Source organism: Neofelis nebulosa, chromosome 5 (genome assembly GCF_028018385.1).
Source record: "Neofelis nebulosa isolate mNeoNeb1 chromosome 5, mNeoNeb1.pri, whole genome shotgun sequence".
NCBI lineage: Eukaryota > Metazoa > Chordata > Mammalia > Carnivora > Felidae > Neofelis > Neofelis nebulosa.
In genome coordinates this window covers 19,033,557-19,050,475 of record NC_080786.1, presented here as the reverse complement: position 1 = coordinate 19,050,475, position 16,919 = coordinate 19,033,557, and the positions used below count along the sequence as shown (strand labels likewise).

At 38.3% G+C, this 16,919-nt stretch overlaps 1 protein-coding gene across 5 annotated transcripts in view; it reads left to right on the top strand.

Annotated features, from left to right (window-relative positions):
* UBE2E2 (ubiquitin conjugating enzyme E2 E2) overlaps positions 1-16,919 on the top strand; it is a 373,353-nt gene that overhangs the window by 181,719 nt on the left and 174,715 nt on the right. For 2 of the 5 annotated variants that reach the window (XM_058729757.1, XM_058729758.1), the window contains exon 4: positions 985-1,008. The exons of the other annotated variants lie outside the window; for them this stretch is intronic. In XM_058729757.1, the coding sequence (XP_058585740.1) occupies positions 985-1,008 (24 nt within the window). The remainder of the gene's footprint in view (positions 1-984; positions 1,009-16,919) is intronic. 5 annotated transcript variants of the gene reach the window in all.

Here is a 16,919-nt window from a genome sequence, read left to right as displayed (position 1 = left end):
AAGTAGTTACATAGGGTTATGATTTTTTCAGATAATTTTTTCCTGTAAATTCTGTTAAGGATTTTTTCTCAAGAATTCCAAAACATCAGTAAGATTTGAAAAAAACAAGTGAAGTTGATAGATGTCCATGCTTTTGACTGGGTGAGTGATGTTAATGGGATTATCCACTGAAATGGGGAGTACAGAAGGAAGGAAAGCAGGTCAGAGTGACTTATGTGATTTCATTCATCAGATATTTACCATTTTATTTAGTTTTAATCTTAGGGACTTTTATAGTCCTTAATATTACTCATTTTAGGGCACTCAAATTTGCAAAATTTGCTGTTTGGAGATACCTCTTTTTTTTTTTTTTTTTTTTAATTTTTTATGTTTATTTTTGAGAGAGATAGAGCATGAGGAGGGGAGGGGCAGAGAGAGAAGGAGACACAGAATCCGCAGGCTCCAGGCTCCACACTGTCAGCACCAAGCCTGACGCAGGGCTTAAACTCACGAACCGCAAGATCGTGACCTGAGCCGAAGTTGGACACTTAACTAACTGAGCCACCCAGGTGCCCCTGGAGATATGTATTTTACCCCATGCAGGTCTGGATGAAAAATAACAGAAATTCTATGGTGGTGCTGTCTCTGATGTCAGTCACTCAGAAGAATTGACATGTCTATCATTTTCCATAACTAGTGCCAACTTAATATCTCAGCCTCTTTTAATGACACTTTTCTCCATAAAGATCGTCTTAGTAAGGATCTAAACGTGTTTGTTTAAATTATGAATGAAGACAATAACTTGGGTATAAAACTGGACCACTTAGAAGTACTGATTTTATATTGACTGCCTGGAAAGTGGAACCAAAAAGTAGAAGTCAGTGTGACAGTCTTTCCAAGGTCATACAATTCACAGCGATTTGGTAGTACACTTTCTATTTCCCTTCTTTCTTTCCTTTGCTGCCTCCCTTTTTTGAGTCCCTTTTTTGTTTTTCTCCTTTGTAGAAATGATGCAGCATACTGGAAGAGGTAGGTCCTGCTGACGTAGGCTCAGATCCTGGCTCTGTCACTTGCTCCTTCTGTGACCTCTGACTGATGTATTTAACTCTCTGAGCATACCTCCATTTCCCTATCTGTAAAATGGTGAGAATAATGCTTAATTTATGAGGTTATTGGGGAAAATGAAAAAAAACAGATTTAAAGCACTCATTTAGTAAACAGGAGTTTTAATATTGTTATGCATCCTGTTGAAACTACAGAGTAACAAAGCATAATAAAACTCAGGTAAATCTGATGATCTATGAGTTGCTTGATAAGTTTTAGTTAAAGAGGAGATTGAGACTCACGTTGAAATGAGTTTTCTAAAAATTATCCGCGGGGTTATTCCTGCTAACCCTGTCTTCTGTGACCATGATAATTGAATTGACTGTAAGAAAGATGGAATGAGGAAACAATTCTCCTGCCAACTTAAAGAAAATTTGTATGCCCAGAGGCATGCATGTCCAGCCTTATTGGAGAAAGTGCTTGAAAATTCAGCCAGCAGTACTTGAGACTTCCCTGATGATGAATTGCCTGCTAAACTGTGCCACAGAGTATTCAATTTAATTCACTTATCTCTCTTGGCATAGCTTCTTTATAAAGTCAGTGCCCTCACAAGGGGGGAAAAGGTCATCAGGAGAAGCCCATTCCAAATCTTAAAGCATATTTTGAATTCATGGGCTAGTTTCCCCGCCCCCCCCCCAAATTCCCCAAATATTTTGGAGACATTTTTTTCTTCAGGTTCACATGCTATAAAGATATTTTGCAAAGGATGTCATCAAGATGGCACATTCTGGGGCGCCTGGGTGGCTCAGTCTTTTGGGTGTCCAATTCTTGGTTTCAGCTCAGGTCATGATCTCACAGTTCATGAGTTTGAGCCCCACGTCGGGCTCTGTGCTGACAGCGTGGGGCATGCTTGGGATCTGGTCACACTCTCTGGTCTCTCAAAATAAGTACATAAAATAAAATAAAAAATTTTTAAGATGGTAAATTCTTTCTTTTTCTCTGGGGAATCCTGGCTATCAGAATGGCCTGAAAAAGAGGACCAAAAGATGTCAGTAGGCATCAGATTTCATACCCTTCTCCTCTGCCCCCTCTTTTTCTTTCCCCAAGAGCCCTTATCCAAAACTAACCTGTCATAACGTTTTCCTGGTTTTCTTTTGGAAAAAAGTTACAGACTCATGTAAGATCTGGGACATCCTGGCACAATGGAAACAGCTCTAGTGAGGGCAACTGCATGTCTGTTCCCTGGTTCTGTGACCTAGCTAGGATCTCAGGGATCACAGATGGAAAATTCTATTTTGACATCTTGATGTCTTGATTAGCTGGAGAGTTCTTTGTGAAAAATTTTAAACTTTCAGTTGTGAAAATGCCCAAACATATACAAAAGCGAAGAGTTAAAACCCCCATGTGCCTGATGGCTTCCACTACCGCCACAATTTGCCATATTATTTCATCCTCTGTCTTGCGCTCCTTTCCACCTTTGTGGGTTTTTTGTTTGTGCTTTAAGTAGAGTATTTTGAAGAAAAGCCTAGTCTTCATGCTTTTTCACTTCTAAACTGCTCACATCTCAATAAAACCTAAAAATTTCAAGTCTTTGACCTCTTCTGCCCCCTCACTCCTCTTAAAAATAATTGCCAATATTAGAGAAACAAAAAATTGTGTGTTCCAGAGATTTCTGATTCTATAATAATCATACCCCAGCAATTCTTAATTTGAAGTTATTGAACACCTGGTGGGTATGGGAACATTTTGATATTAATGCAGATATTTGCATGCACATGTAGTTGTGCTTTTTTTGATGAGGGGATCAAGCGATATCATTTATTTTTTTTCTAATTTATTTATTTTGAGAGGAAATGGAGGCAGGGAAGGGGCAGAGAGAGAGCGACAGAGAATCCCAAGCAAGCTCCACGCTGTCGGCACAGAGCCCGACATGGGGCTCAAACCCACGGGCTGTGAGGTCATGACATGAGCCCGGATCAATAGTCAGATGCTTAACGGACTGAGCCACACAGGTGTCCCTCAAGTGATATCATTTTTTAAAGTTTCAAAGGAGTCCCTGGCTCAGAGAATCTGGGCCTGGGTAAAGACTGTGTATATAGAGTCTTCACCAGATTCTGGGGTCCTGCATAAATTGAAGTACTATATGCAGAAGATCCTATAATCTTGATAAAGAATCTGTAAAAATACATTAGCACATCATAATAATGTCTTTGTAGCGGAACAGCTAAATTCTGGTTATAATTCTGTATTTAGTAAGGCAAGGCCCTTTAAACTATAAATGCTTTACACACAATTTTGGAAAAAGATTATTTAAAGCTAGATATATATATGTGGCTTCAAGATCAAGTTAGGAGTCTCTTACCATGTTTGTAAAGAAACAAAGCTTTCTCTTTTTTGTGCTAATAAAATGTTTTCAAAGGAAGGCCATTTAGTATCAACTTTGGTTAGATTCTTTATTTGTCAAAAAATGGATATAATTTATCTGGAAAATCATTACGTGTGGGTCACACTGGACATCTAAATCTTTAAATTAAAACCCATGCTGCTCCTTCACTCCTACAGCAGTTTCCCCCCACCGAGTTAGATGTAGGTTTAAAGCTGGTAAGTGTGCCAACCCTGGGTAAGGCTTTAGATCTGTTGAAGTGTAGGACTCTGTTGGCTGGCTCTTCTAGGTCATAAATCTTTATAGTAAGTTGTACAGGACCTGAATTAGAAATGAACTTTTTCCAATTTAACACCGGAGTTGGAAATCGGGAGCACAGTTTTGAGGATAACGAAAGCTGCTCACTGGAGCAGCACCCAGCTGGGCCTCCTGGCCTATATCTCAGAGTCACAGTTCACAAAAACTGCCAGGGTTTTGCCAGTACTGTAGTTTCATTTTCTTTTCCTTCAGGAGTACACTTCTTACTTGGAGTATGCTTGTCAGTTTTTGTTCTTTGGCTTTACCTGAAGGTAATATCAAACATGAGCAAATGCATAGGGTCGTATTAGCCCTTAGTGGATTTCCCTCGGGGATTGTAAAGAGTGCCTCCAGAAATCAGCAGTGATTTTTGTGTGACTCTGAGAACAGGCCCTTCTATTTAGAGTAATGCTTCATTTTGACTTTTGTAGGAAGTTATTAGATCTGAATAGCCACAATACCCAAAGTAGATTGATTATTACATAGTAATGAGTGTGGTTCTCACCATACATATCTCATAATTAAAGAGGATGATTCCGATGGTGTTATTCGTTGGACTGCACTTCCCACCATTGACTTTATTTTCTCAGGAGTAAAGGAAAGTGGATGGTGCTGTATTCTTGCTTCTCTTCCAGTCAAGTAGAATTAGTGTTAGGTAGATGACTATGAAAGGATCAGGGTAGTTTGTATACCATCTTTAAACATCCAACACAATATCACTAAACCAGAAAAAGCACAGAAAAGAGAGTTCCATAGGAGGCTGTTTAGAAAATAGGTATAGGATTGCAGAAGGAGAGATGTCTATGGCTGTGATAGAATGCCAAGCCAAAATCGGTGTGGTTTACAAAACAATCAAGTGTTAATAGAAAATAGATAGAACATATGAACCCTTGGGTAGAATTTTCCAAAAGTAGCCTTAGGCTCCTCCCTGATTAACATGTTATGTGGGTAGAAGATGAAAAGACAATGTGTGCTTAATCCTTCTAGTGAAATCTATCCCTCAGATACCTTCCCACTAACTCTATAAGGCAACTGAGAAAATGGATGCTGTAAAACTATTTGTTTTTCAGTCTTTCTACTACAGCTAATGTGTGTTCCTCTTTAAAAGTCTGTATTAATTTAGTAAATTACCACAACTATGGTGGCTTAAAACCAAAGAAATTTATTCTCTCACAGTTCCAGAGGCTAGTCTGAAATGAAGGTGTCGGCAGGGTCATGCTTCTTCTGAAGGCTCTTAGTGAAGGATACTTTCTTGCCTCTTCCTGGCTTCTTTCTGGAGGCTCCCAGCAATCCTAGGAATTCTTGGTTTGTAGCCGCGTCACTCCAGTCTCTGCTTCCATTGTCACATAGCCTTCTTTCCTGTGTGTGTGTCTCTGTATCCCAGTCTTCCCTTTCTTTTCTAGAGACACCAGTCCTTAGATGTAGGACCCACTCTAATATGACATCAACTTAATTACATCTGCAAAGACCCTATTTTAAAACAAGATCACATTCACAAATTTGGGGGTTAGTCACTCTCAACAATAGCCAAATGATGGAAAGAGCCTGAATGTCCCTCAACTGATGAATGGATAAAGAAGTTGTGGTTTATATACACAATGGAGTACTACGTGGCAATGAGAAAGAATGAAATATGGCCCTTTGTAGCAACGTGGATGGAACTGGCGAGTGTGATGCTAAGTGAAATAAGCCATACAGAGAAAGACAGATACCATATGGTTTCACTCTTATGTGGATCCTGAGAAACTTAACAGGATCTCATGGGGGAGGGGAAGGAAGAAAAAAAAAAGTTAGAGTGGGAGAGAACCAAAGCATAAGAGACTCTTAAAAACTGAGAACAAACTGAGGGTTGATGGGGGGTGGGAGGGAGGGGAGGGTGGGTGATGGGTATTGAGGAGGGCACCTTTTGGGATGAGCACTGGGTGTTGTATGGAAACCAATTTGACAATAAATTTCATATATTAAAAAAAAATACAAATTTGGGGGTTAGAACTTGAACATATCTTTTTGAGGGAGATGCTTTAACCCAGGACACAGAGGCCATGGTCAGGGGTAAGCAGAAGGATTGGTTTTCAGTATAGATTGAGAGTTATGGTTTTATTTCTTCTTGGTTTTATTATAAAATTATTAATTGCATAATTTAAAAGTGGGTATCATTCTCTAACACATACTGGAAACTTGTATAAAGTGAGAGATTAATTCCACTTTATTTAGAATGTTTGGTTAAAATACTTTTGGTGAACCAATCTATGCAGGGTTTTATTTTATTTTATTTTATTTATTTTATTTATGTTATGTTATGTTATGTTATGTTATGTTATTTTATTTTATTTTATTTTATTTTATTTTATTTATTTTTGACTGTGAGAGAGAGAGAGACAGAGTATGAGCAGGGGAGGGGCAGAGAGTGAGGGAGACCCAGAATCTGAAGCAGGCTCCAGGCTCTGAGATGTCAGAACAGAGCCTGACGAGGGGCTCAAACTCAGCAACTACGAGATCATGACCTGAGCCGAAGTCAGACTCTTAACTGACTGAGCCACCCAAGTGCCCCCAAGTAGATAAATTTCTAACATGTTTGCTAAGCCAAAGAGTAGAAGGTATATATAGTTGTGTGTAAAATAATCATTGCCATAATCGGTAGGTTCTGGTGTCCTTATTAATGATGCAAGTATGTATGTGGGTGTGCACACATATGTATGCTATAAACGTTTCATTGTAGTGTGATCTAATTGTGCCTCATAGTGACTACTGCCAGTGGATGCTTAATCTGTATTAGGAACTAAGTCATCAGCTAAGGATCCAATTTGAAAGTGACTGTTCTCAACCAAGCAAAGGGAACATACACTTAACCAACTGAGTCACTCAGGTGTCCCACAACAGGTTTTTCTTTTTAAGTTATTTATTTTGAGGTGGGGAGGGTGAGAGAGAGAATCCCAACCAGGCTCTGTGCTGCACCATCAGCGCAGAGCCTGATGCAGGGCTCAAACCTATGAACCATGGGATCATGACCTGAGCCCAAGTCAGACACTTAACGAACTGAGCTACCCAGGCGCCCCTGAACAACAGTTTTAACCTTTAGCATATGGTTTCTTTTTTCTTACTTTTTAAAAATTGAATAATAATTGGCATACAACATTATATTAGTTTCAAATGTACAGCTTATTGATTTGACAGTTCTATGTATTACTTATTGCTCGCCGTGTGTCGTCACCATCTTTCACCATAAGTTATTGCAGTATTCTTGACTGTATTGTCTGTGATGTACTTTTCATCTCCATGACTTACTTACTTTATAACTGAAAGTTGGTTTTTTTTTAAAATTTTTTTTTCAACGTTTTTTATTTATTTTTGGGACAGAGAGAGACAGAGCATGAACGGGGGAGGGGCAGAGAGAGGGAGACACAGAATCGGAAACAGGCTCCAGGCTCCGAGCCATCGGCCCAGAGCCTGACGCGGGGCTCGAACTCACGGACCGCGAGATCGTGACCTGGCTGAAGTCGGACGCTTAACCGACTGCGCCACCCAGGCGCCCCTATAACTGAAAGTTTTTATCTTTTAACCCCCTTTATCTATTTGCTGCCCCACAAACACATACACACATACCTTCTCCTTGGCAACCACCAATTTATTCTTTATATTTATGAGTCTGTTTTGGTTTTTCATTTTGTTCTGTTTTTAGAGACCACATATAAATGAAATCATATGATAACTTGTCTTTTGGTGCCTAACTTCTTCCACTTAGCATAATACCCTCTAGGTCTATCCATATTGTTACAGATGGCAGGATCTCATTCTTTTTTATGGCTGAATAATATCCCATATTGTGTGTGTGTGTGTGTGTGTGTATGTGTGTGTGTGTGTCTATCACATCTTTATTCATCTATCGATGGACAATTGGGTTGCTTCTGTATTTTGGCTATTGTAAATAGTGTGCAATAAACATAGGGGTGCATATATCTTTTCGAAATAGTGTTTTCATTTTCTTTGGGTAAATACCCAGCAGTGGAATTACTGGATCATATGTTTCTTCTTCTTTTTTTTTTTTTTTAGGCATCTCCATACTGCTTTCCACAATGGTTGCACCAATTTACATTCCCATCAGCAGGGCACAAGTGTTTCCTTTTTTCTACATAAGATATTATTTCTTGATTTTTCCTTTTCTTTATTTTTCATTGCTTACATACTTGATACATATATCTCAAGATACATGTCAGGAGTAAAAAAAAGGGTGGGAGGTAACTAGGTGTCAACCCTATTGTTCAGCACACTCGCAAAATTAATGAGGCATGTATTATTATGAATGTTCTAATAAACTTTATTGTGAGGACTAGGGTTGAAAACTACTATTAACTTATGAAGTGTGTAGTACTTCAGTTTTTATTTTCTACTAATTTTACTCTGTGAAGTAAGTTAGAATATGTATTATCTGCACTTAAAAGTGCAGTATAAAAGCGGAAGTATTACAGAAATAATGTGAATCGTGTTCACTGTACCAAGTGGAAATATGTGTAGATAACATAAGAGCAGAAAATATCAAATGCCCCCTGCTTTCAAGACATTCATATCTAGTGTGGGGTACACACAAGTAACAAGCAGTTAAGTCTAATGTAATGTTAGTGATAGATGTATATATATCTAGCAAATGGAAGGGTTTTGACCAAAAAAGGAATGAAACTTTTTGAGGAAAAACCAAGAATGAACAAAAACCATTCCTTTTTTTATCCTTTCCCTCTTTTTCCCCTTCTTTGCCCCTTTTCTCCCCTGGAACTAGTATACATTTCTAAATTTAAAAAATATATAAATAAACAAATTACAGAGAGGTGATTACTGTAGAATAATGTGCACCGAATGATCAAGTGCAAATACTTCAGATCATAGAGCAAAACATAGGAAAGGGTAAATAAGTCTGTTTTAAGTCTAGGGAAATCCAAGATTCAGGTAGCAAACTGTTCCTCTCAGCTGAGGCCCTGGGAAGAGCTTTCTCTGCTTCTAAACTACACACAGGAGTCAACAAAGTCCAGAAGCAGTTTGGCTCAAGAGGGAGGGCAAATTGCCTGGGGTTGGGAGGACTGGATCCTGTGGGTGTCCAGAAGCCTCTATTCTAGATACCCCTCCAATCTGCTAGTCTTTATTCCAGGTTTCTAGACCTCGGAGAGAAAGGCAAGCCTTTCCTTACTGTGGGCCATTTGGCTCTTGCCTAATGATGAGGAAAGTGAAGTTCCACTTGGAGACTTCAGGATAATTCTGGGCCTCACCAATGTGCCTGTTGCTTGTTGAAGATCTTCCAGAAAGAGTCGGAAGGAAAAGGAGATTGAGGTCAAATTTATACTTGCTCAGTTAAACTTGAAAAGTTTTCAGTATTAGAAGTCAGAAGTACTTCAGTAGTTTCTTCTGTAATACTGTCTCAAAAGTATGATATAAATGTCCTGTCTACATAATAGCCGTATCACATTAGGCAAGTCACTTGAGTTTTTTGTGGCTCCTGTCCTTCAACTAGAAGACCGAGATGGAGAGTGTGAAGATGAAGTACTTAGTGCGGTGCATGCTACCTTCTAAGGAAACAGTGAGTGTTTTCTCTGTTGATGAAAACGGTACCTCTTTGTTAATGATGCATTATTAAAATTAATAATACTAATTGGAATAAAAGTGAAGTCACACTTACCTTCCTGCAGCGTGTCTACGCATGCATAGAGAGGAGTAAAGGTAATTATCTAACTGATCATAAATTAGCTGCTGTGATAGTTAAAATTGTTGTACAAACAACACATGTAGATGACAGTATGGATCCCATATGTAGCCATCTTGTGTTCAAAGAAGTGGCAAGCGTCCTAGAGATAATGCAGAATTAATTAGTAATTATTATAGTCACATATTTAATTAAGTAGGATAAATGTATGTAAATGTTGGTCTTAGTTGATAAAATGCATTATAGTTGTTTAAAATTTTCATTTTCACTTTTTTAAAATGTATTTGCTGTTTGTATTTGTTTTTATTTTTTTTTTTAACGTTTATTTATTTTTGAGAGAGGCACAGACAGAGCATAAGCGGGAGCGGGGCAGAGAGAGGTAGACACAGAAACTGAAGCAGGCTGCATGCGCTGAGCTGTCAGCATAGAGCCTGTCGCAGGGCTCAAACCCACAGACCGCGAAATCATGACCTGGGCCAAAGTTGGACGCTCAACTGACTGAGCCATTCAGGCGCCCTTATTTGCTTGTGTTTTTAAAGAAATTGTTGTTCATGTTAAAAATCCTTTTGGCTTGTGAGGGAACTTATTTTTACTGTAGATCATTTTGGAAGCATGTGGGTTACATTTAGTAGTAGTGGCAGCAGCAAGAGCAGGTGGGTTTCAAAGAGTTTTCAAAGGTTCGGTGCTCTTGGCTAATGTTTCTTACTAGACATTTTTGAAAAGCTTAAACTCTTTAACCACGCTTTATGAAGTTAGAGGTAGGGTGTTAGCAGCATTCCTACTGGTTCTTAGAAGAGTAAATTCAAACAAAAAGATAGAAATGTCAATTTCTCAAGATATTTGGAAACAGTAACTCAGTAAGTTAAATTTGGACACCTGACTTTTGCTACCATAGGTAAAAGAGTTCAGAGACAACTCTTCTTTCCTCCTACTTTTATTTGAGTACACTTACAACATGATAATGTAATGCACTGGTTCTCAAGATGTGGTCTCAGGACCCCAACATCACATCATCTGGGAACTTGTTAGAAATACAGATCCTCTGATCCCACCCTATTCTTAAACAATCAGAAACTCTGGGCTGGGATCTCAGAAACCTGTGTTTTAACAAGCCTTCCAGGTAATTCTGAGGCAGCTAAAGCTTGAATATCATTACTTTTTATCAGGTTGGCTCTTAGCCAATGTGATGGAAATTTTAAGGAAAAACTGACAAACTAGAGAAACTGTTGCATTATAGAAAGGGAACCAAGATGCTTTTTGAAAAGTTAATTTAAACGTCAACAAATCGTGTGGTTACCATTAATTAGGTAAACATTTTCTTCAGCTCTCTAACAGAAACAAATGGTAAATGTTTCAGGCCATTAATATGAAATTTATATCATATTGATTTCTATAACAGTATAGCTAATATTCCTTTGACCTTTTCATAATGATATTTTAACTATAAACTTTCAAGGAAGAAATTGAAAGTATCAAATTTCAAATGACAATTCTAGTCATTAAGATCAATCCAGTATTAATCATTTGGTACTTCCCTCTGTCTTGCTCTGCCAAAGACTCGGTCAGTCTAAACTACTTGATTTCCCTCAACTTCTAATGCTCCTTCTTCACCTTTTGGTGCAAAAGACTCCCGTTACCTCTGCCTGGAAGCACCTTTCCCCCAACTCTTCCCTTTGGCCTATTCAGTCTTTAGGTGTTAGTTAGCCTGGATACTTCTTGAAGTAAACTTCCCTTACCTTCTGTTCCCACAGATTCTGTGCATACCACTAGAGAGTAATTGTTTGTGTATTTCTCTGTATCCTTTAATACACTGTATGCTCTCTAAGGTCTGATTTTCTCCAGCTGGTATCGCATAGTGCCTGGTACACGTCAGCATTCAGTACATACCTGGCAACTTGGATGAGTAGTCCTTCCATTAGGTAACTAGCAGCTAAGCATTCAAGAAAGCGGTATGGGTGCATGCATGTATGTGTATATAACCTGTTATTACCATATATTTTGTAACTTGGTTTTTCCCTTTTTTCCTTTTTTATGTTTGAGAGTATAATCCTTTGTAACCCACTGCCTCCCTTTGTTAGGAACTCTTCTAACATGTGCCTCATCCCATTTATCCGTGTTTTGAAAGAGAATAAACAGGACCCAAATGGTGCTTTACTGTACAGCTCAGCTTGTGAAATTCCATTTTAGTGAAATTGTTACAGTATGAAAGAAGCTTTTAAATCTGAGACCTGCTTTTTTGAATTTTGTAATGAACCTTGGAGAAAACCATACTGGTCTGTTGCTTTTGGTTTTCAGGGGAGATCCCACTGGCTGGAGACATTCATTTTACCTGACCCTATTTCCAGTGACTGAAAATATCTTTAATCTGTCTATATGAACCAATCAATATACACTCGTAAAGCACCTCACACAGAGTGGTAAAAAATGTGAATTCCTTCCCTTCCCTCTTTTGAGCTTTCAGAAACAGATAGTATACCATTTCTCTGAAGTGGAGACCATGGGAACGTTGGAAAATGTGGGGAAGGGAGGGAATGAGCATATTAGCTCTCAAGGAAGGTGCTCGAGTATAACCTCATCCTCAATTTCTAAATTATTAGTTAGATGTTGTTATGTATTTTCCAAGTTAAATTTCATAATGTATATTTCTTTTTATCATGTTTAGCAAAAGAAAGTTATGGGTTCAATGAATGAGTATTAATAGCTCAAGAAATTTGTATTAGCCACTAAAAAATACCTACATCTAAGTATACTTTAGATCACTAAAGGTATTTGTTTTTACAAATTATGGTTATTGTGTGTGTGTGTATGTGTGTGTGTGCATTTTAAATAGACCTGTGGGAATTTGGCATTCAGTCCTGAAAGGAAAACAATTAGCCTCTGCTACTGTTATACTGAAAATTTTGTTTCATTTGTATTCAAACCTGAAATAGGTTTATTTTACCAAAGCAAACAGTAGAACAGGAGAACCCAAATACTTGCAAGTCAGGTTGGCAAGGATTAAAAAGATAAAACCCAGCTTGTCAAGGATGTGGGTATATAGGCAGCACGGTACACTGATGGTGAAACTGTGGATTGGTACAGGCATTCTCGCTGGCAGTTAAGCAGTATGTATCCTGTATCTCTGAAATTACAAAGGAAGTAATGGGACAGGTACTCAAAGATGTTTGTCCATGGCTAGTCATGTAGCATTTTGTGTAATAGTAGCTGAAATTTCCAGCTGTGAGAGCTTAGTGAGGTAAGTTACCTATGTCTATTCAACAGAATGAATAGGTAATCATTAAAATGTTGGTACATATATATGAACATGGAAATACTTGCCTAATATGTTAAGTGCAGGGAGAGAGGCAGTTACATATCTGTATTTGATTAAAACAAAGAAATAATTTCATAAGGTAATACACTGAAGTAACAATAGTAGTTACTTCTAAGAGGGGCAGCTTTCCTCCCCTTCCTCTTACTTGTATTTTCTGAAGTTTCCTTTATGGGGGTGCCTGGGTGGCTCAATCGGTTAAGCATCCAACTTTGGCTCAGGTCATGATCTCACAGTTTGTGAGTTCGAGCCCCACGTTGGGCTCTGTGCCGATGGCTCGGAGCCTGGAGCCTGCTTTGGATTCTGGCTCTCCCTCTCTCTCCCTGCCTCTCCCCTGCTCACACTGTCTCTCTTTCTCTCAAAAATAAATAAAACATTAGAAAAAGAATTTTTTTAAATAAAGTTTCATGTATGGACATTTATTACTATTGTTGTTGTTGTTGTTATTAGACTTCTGTGTCAAGAAAAGGAAGCCATGTTAAAATAGCACCAGGTTCTGTCTACTCTAGTGGGTAAGAATTGAATTTAAGAAAGGTTTTCCATTTCCATGGAAATTTATTTTAGTGATATTTAAAGAAGAATATTTTAGGTGTGGGATACCTGGTCAGCCATCCTGCTAACTTAAAATTTCTAGTTTTGCTGTATAATCCTGAATTTTCCAGACGGTAAAAATTTGTTTCAAGTCAAGGTTGCCCTTATGAATGCGTGAAATAGGAAGCCCCTCACCAAGTCTGATTTCAGGGATCCTGGGAGTTTGCCTGCCCTCCAAACTCTTCTCACTCCCTTGCTGTGCATCCTATCGGACTTGAGATGGAAGCTTTACAAGTATATTCTTTAGGTTAAGCATTTTCTTCCTCTGGTCTTTTATGAAAGGTTAATGAGGGGTGATAGGTCAAATCACTGACTTTGGGGGTTGGAGGGGTTTTTTTTGTTTGTTATTGTTTTGTTTTGGTGGATTAGTCCCTCGGCTAAATCCACTCCAAGAGATGAGGGTTTTGAAGCAGCACACGTGCAGCACCTGAGGAAACAGAAGTGTGACATCTGGTGCCAGTACACACATAGGAAGAGATGGGGGAGAGGATGGGGGGTATACTGAATATGTGCACTTTCTCGCCACTTTAATTTGCCCTGTGTTAGGGGAAAACCATTTACCAAGTAATTAGATAAAAGAAACACATCATTGTGCTAGCAGATTTCCAAGTGGTTAATACAGGGGGGGAGCCAGGTATAGTTTCCTGTGAGTTCTGTTGCCAACTGATTTAAATAGGCTTAAGCAAATTTGAAAACCTGAGATGACATCAATCACCTGCTTCAGCATCTCAAACCCTTTTCCTCCTTCTGGCTTTTAATATGTTTTGACAAAAAAAAAACATTGTGTAATTCTGCTGACTTCTGGTCACCTTCAGGCTTAGAGTAACACTTTCAAATCTCTTACCCTCCTTGATCTTTCTGGACATTTGCACAATGGAAGACTCATTCTTTTTAAGACCTTTTTTCCTTGGCTTCCATGATGCATTTCTTTCTTTGTTCTTCCTGTCCATCCACTTCCTTTTTGACTCTTGATCTGGTTACTTTTCAGTTCCCTAATTGGGTATTACCAAAGCTCAGCCCTTGGCCTTTTGCTCTTCTTGCATGTGTTCTCTGTGATGATGGATGGGCTTTTTTACAACTTACGCAATGTCCTTTTTTACTCAGATCTTTATCTTTGGGTATGTCCACTCCAAGTCTCTCATCAGAATTTACCTCTTGGGAATATCTCATATCTTCATTAAGTCAGACAGACACAAAGTCCTATGAATTCTTTTTTCACAGTTTATATCCAGTCACCTCCTTTTTCCCATCCTCATTGCCACCAGCCTCCTTTAGGCACCTTGTACTTCACATTCAGATGATTGCTAATAGCTTTTAATTGATCTTGTCAGCTAATCTTAAAATGTTGCCACTAACTCAGCCTTTCTGAAACACCTAATTTCCTCTAATCATGTCCAGTTTTACCTTTTTTACAAAACCAAACTTTTTACCAGCTTCTCCTCACTGGTTATCTCCTTCTTAACTACTTCTTTAGAAATGATGGTATATTTCGTAGTTTTTAGTACTTAATCATACCATACCTTGTACTTAACTATTTTATTAGGGATTTGCTTGTACCTACTTAAATTTCCAACACCTGTTCTTTTTAATGTTTGTTTTTGAGAGAGAGAGGGAGGGAGGGAGGGAGAGAGAGAGAGAGAATGAGCAGGGGAGTGGCAGAGAGAGAGGGAGACATAGAATCCAAATCAGGCTCCAGTCTCTGAGTTGTCAGCACAGAGCATAACACAGGGCTTGAAGTCACGAACCGTGTGATCATGACCTGAGCTGAAGTCATGACCCTTAACCAACTGAGCCACCCAGGCACCCCTTCATGTACCTGTTGAATTGAATTGAACACATTGCATTTTTTCCTTGCAAGTAGTTTTGTGAAGTAGTGTAAAATTCAGGTTTTGAATGGGTGGGTTTTCCACAGACTTCTAACTTAGTGTTTGTCAAACTTGACTAACTCATTAACTTCTTAGATTTCTTGTTCAATGTGTTAATTTCCAGTTCCAAACTTAGAGAATCTAATTTAGTATTGAGTCTGAAAACCACACTTTGAGTAATACTGCTGAAATATTCTTTTCATAGTATCCATTACTTCCCTTTAACATCTGTGTGTGGTACAACTACACACAGAAAGTGTATTTTAATAGCACTGTTATTACATATGGCTGTGTGCATATTACTGTTTTTTAAATTTTACACACATATAAGTAATGGCAACAGTATTCAAACCTAGCCTAGAGTGCTGGGAATCACTAGATGCTTTAAGAATGCCACAGTGAATGAACTGTTTGCAGCCAAACGGATTTAAACTTTAGGAACTCAATCCTGGCGTTTAGTCCTTTGTGTAAGAACTTCTGGTATCCCCTCCAAAAAAGTTTGAAAACAACAAGAGTAATAAGCAAAAAGTAATGAGAAGTGTACATTCTGTTTAATTACTGAGGTGAAACAGATTTTTTTAAAGTAATACCTCATTTTAATAATCCAAATTTTAATGTTATAAAAGATGCATCTGTTTCATGTTATAAAAACAAGTATCAAACTCTGACTTGACAAATTGGGAGCTGTTTAGGTCTCAAACTTATTACATTCCCATTGAAATTAGTTTGGGGTTTTTTTTCCCCTTGATAGAATTAAGCTTTCCTTAACACTTTAAACATAGGCTAATTTTTCCATCCTCTGTTTTCCATTTCTCTATGCTGTATTTTAGTTTGCTACAGCATCTGACCTCTAGTTTGAAAAAACAAAATTTGTATACAGTTGGATTAGAATATAGTAAGATCATTCATTGAAGAGAAACCGAGATAGTAGTTATTTCAGGATCCAAAAAAATTATTTGCTAAAGATTTCTTTCTATAATTTAAAACATGTTTAAAAGAAATTAGGTGTTTGGTAAAATAATACTGATTTTTTTATTACATGAGAATCATATTGGCAACAAATAAAGTGGAACAGACCTGTCTGTTGCAGATTTATCCAAGTTACTTTGGTTATTCACATTTTTTCAGGTTCTTTTGGTCATAGCCTTGCTTCAGGTGAACTGAAATCTCAAACCAAATTTTGCCCCATCTACACATCTTTATTAGCAAGCAGATACAAAAATAATCATAGAACCCTATTTAATAGGCAAGTGAATTTCCCATTTTGTTCTTTGAAACATATTCGAGCAAGCGCTAAAGCAAGAAAATAATACTTTAATAGTGGAATCAGCTCACTTTTCAGTCTGATTAGGCATCAGAATCTTCCTTTTTTTAATGTTTACTTATTTTTGAGAGAGAGAAAGACAGAGAGAGAAAAGAGCATGAGTTGGGGAGGGGCAAAGAGAGGGAGACCCAGAATCCAAAGCAGGCTCCAGGCTCCGAGCTGTCCGCACAGAGCCCTGTGCAGGGCTCGAACTCACCAACCACAAGTTGATGGCCTGAGATAAAGTTGGACACTTAACCAACTGAGCCCCCAGGTGCCCCTAGGCATCAGAATCTTCTAATTGGGGGAGGGTGTTTGGTGCAGAAACAAGAGCTGAAGACTTTCCTGACCTTGGATACAACTCAAAAGGTGTTAGGCCGCTGGACTTGTTAGAGAATCCTACTCCATTCATGCAAGGATGGAGGAGCTTGTATGTTATTTCTGACTAGTCCCATATTTTG